At 31.4% G+C, this 3360-nt stretch overlaps 1 protein-coding gene across 1 annotated transcript; it reads right to left on the reverse strand.

Moving 5' to 3' along the window:
• Nucleotides 1-705: 705 nt before the first annotated feature.
• On the reverse strand, nt 706-1353 carry LOC150081750 (zinc finger BED domain-containing protein 5-like). Its single transcript, XM_090380307.1, has one exon. It carries the CDS (start codon nt 1351-1353, stop codon nt 706-708), a length of 648 nt encoding a protein of 215 aa, XP_090236433.1.
• Between the last annotated feature and the right edge of the window lie 2007 nt (nt 1354-3360).

The following is a 3360-nucleotide window of genomic DNA, read 5'->3' on the forward strand; positions in this document are numbered from 1 at the left end:
TGAAAGGGAAATCAGTTCTTCCTCTTCTTCAAGACAAAGATTCCAGTTTGATGTATCATTAATAAAAGGATTTCGAATCCAGTCATATTTTTCCGATTTAATAGATGGAAAATATGTTTTTTGCCTTTTGAAGCAAATCCAAATGGTTTTCACCATTGGTGCAAGAAAATTTCTCATCTGTTCAGGAATCTTAGGAAACATAGCTAAATTATTTTCATCAAGTTTATTCATCCACAAGCATAATTTTTTATCAAAAGCAATTAACTTATCTGTTGATATTAAGATATTTTCGGTTCGCCCTTGTAAACTAGTATTTAAAATATTAAGTTGTGCAAATATATGTTCTGTGTAAGCCAGTTTTGCACATCACAATACATTGTTAAAACAATCATAAAATTTTTGTATTTTCATACGATTCTTTTGTTTTCTGCGGTATTTATTTCATTTTTAAAAAATGCACAAAGTTCTGCTCGCAACTCTAAAACTTTTCCTCTAGAAAGCCAACGAATATCATTATGTAGTAATAAACAATTGTAGTTAGATTCCATGCTGTCGCATAATTCTTTGAAAATTCGTGATTTTAAAGGTCTGCTTTTAATATAGTTAATTTTTATTACGTCATCTAGTACAATGCTTAATTCTGTCGGGAGATTTTTGCCTACTAAAACATTCTCGATGAATAATGCAATGTGTAGAAATAAGATTTTAATTTTTTTGTTTTGCAAACTCCAAAAAACCTTTTTCAGGTCCGATCATTGATGCAGCACCATATGTACAAATGCCTGTACAAAAATTCCATGATAACTTTGTATTTTCGAAAAAGTTATCTACACAATTAAATATTTCCCTTCCTGGCAATTCTTGACAAAATAAAAATTGGTTCATAATTAAATCTCCGTTAATGAATCGAACAAATCCCATTAATTGTGCTTTCCCGCTGATATCTGTTGACTCATCTATTTGCAGAGCAAAAATTTGACCATCAAGTTTTTGTTGAACATTTTCTACTATATTTTCCGACATATGGATTATTCTTCGACTTATGGTATCGTTAGAAAGAGGAATTTTATTTATTTCAGCTTCTGCATCTTTGTCGAACATACATTTCACCATTATATGACAAGCAGGACCGGTCAACGTTTCTCCAATCGAAGGAGGTTTCCCTTTTTGTGCAATAAGTTGCGCTACTTCATAGGAGGCAATTTGTGCTTTGTCAGACACTTTTATTGTGTTTTCCAATTTTTGTATTTGTTTGGCACTATTTGTCATTAATCGTTCAAAATACCTTTTGTCTTTAGACATCAAATTTTGATGAACTTTTTCCATATGGCGTTTTAGCTTTCTAGGAACCATTGCACTGTTTGATTTTTTTATGTCCACATACAACACATAAAGGTAAGGGGAAATATATGTCCCCTGTCCACGTAAAACCAAAATTTAAGTAATCTTCATTATATTTCCTTGTACTAATTTTCGATCTTTTTGGCTGAGATTCATCGGCGCTGGTATTGTTCATATTATCACTATTTTCAATGGATATAGTTGTATCTGCTGTAGAACTACTGTCGCCGATATCAATAGTTTTGTTTTTATTTAAAAATTTTCGTATATCCATTTTCAGTTTTTTCTAATAAACAAAAAACGGTTTTGTAGAATTTTTAATTTTTATATGCATTTAAATTACCTTAAGAAATCGCCTAACCCTAAATTATTTACTTTACAACACAAAACACAGTTTAATATGACAATATTAAAAACACGATATATATAAACACGTAATACGCCGCATGCCTACGTGTACAACTCCCAGAGGACTAGAGACTGGATCCCGTATTTTGACTTTCTGAGGTAATTCAGGGGTCAGCGCACTTATACAGTATCGCGTCGGTCCGATTCACGTGGTCTGCAGGCGACAGATAATTGGTCTTTATTCAAATAGTGTTGGCGTCTGAATGCAATTTCAATTCGTCATAAAAAGATCATTCGTGTACTTTAGTTTATTAATGGTATTGTACGTATATTCGGACAATGAGGTTAAAATAAAAACGACGCTAGTGGTTTTTTAAGATTTCGCGGCACACCCTTTGAGAAACACTGGTATAGATCATGTTAAAATATATATATATTTACTTTCAGGTTTTCAAAGGTAAAGAAAAATCTTTACTTTTCAGGTTTTTCGAAGGTATAGTAAATTTGGAAAATTACTTTTTTTGAAAGCAGTGGGTGGGTGAAAAAGATATTTTGTTGCTGTGATTCTATTTTGTCTTTCTAAAGAAATTAAATGAACTTAAGAAAACGACGAAAATCGTGTGTTTGCCTTGCTAAGAATAGTAGCGAGTTCAATAAACCATTCCACTTATAGAGTTGATGAGAGAAAAACAAGTGTTTGGCAATCTGCTTCTCTCTCTGAAAATACGTTTAAACAAATAAGCAAAAGAAAAATATTTTCATTATTTTTAAAACTAACACTAAAAGCAATTCCATATTGAAAAATACCCTTTAGGTTTGAAAGTAGAGATATTGAAAGGTTAATGTTATGCTTGTATTGACAACACGTCCGTATCCAGACTAAACGAACATTCAGCAAATGGTTTAAATTCAAGTTGCAGTTTGGACCATTCTAGAATAAGAAGGAAAAAACATTGGAAAATAAATTTATACATCAAAAAGCAGGACAGAACACATAAAATCTTTACTTTTCAAAGACAAAAGTGTGTCTCAAAACATTGGGAGACAAATTCAACTTGCAGAAAGGAACGATAGAGGGAACAACGATACATAGCTATGGGTAAAATTATATATATTTAATCATCAAAACACATAAAATTAAATAAAAAAAATCATTAATTTCAGATTCTCACTTTTAAGCTTGCAGAAAGGACCGATAGATGGTGCCATCATACTTAGGGTAAATATATATATTACGTATATATTTATATATATATTTAACCAACAAAACACATAAAATTAAATAAAATCATTAATTTCAGATTCTCCCTGGCAAAAATGGACTAACAATAACACTGCATTTATTTCCAATAGTATCAGCATTGGAAATTAAATAAATAATGGAAAAAAACCTTTTTGTTTCAGGTACATACAAACAGAAGAAATAAACAAATATCGGCACACATCCCTGTGATGGAAGGGCCCCACAATTCAATGCAGAATACAGGTCTCTAGACGTCACACACACACTTTTAACTATAACAGGCATATTTTCTTATAACTTAAAGGGTAGCTTTGGGGATAAGCACCAGACCGCCAATAATGATAACACGGGTTCGAACCTCGGAAAAATAAAATAAAAGAAGAAAAAATATGCAGCCCCATCCAAGGAGTAAAATAAGAAAAAAAAAT

Source organism: Mastigoproctus giganteus, chromosome 8 (genome assembly GCF_048544385.1).
Source record: "Mastigoproctus giganteus isolate SK-2022 chromosome 8, ASM4854438v1, whole genome shotgun sequence".
Lineage (NCBI taxonomy): Eukaryota > Metazoa > Arthropoda > Arachnida > Uropygi > Thelyphonidae > Mastigoproctus > Mastigoproctus giganteus.

Excerpts from the sequence above, each read along its gene's own strand:
- LOC150081750 (XM_090380307.1), bottom strand. The coding sequence starts at position 1,353 with ATGGTTCCTAGAAAGCTAAAACGCCATATGGAAAAAGTTCATCAAAAT.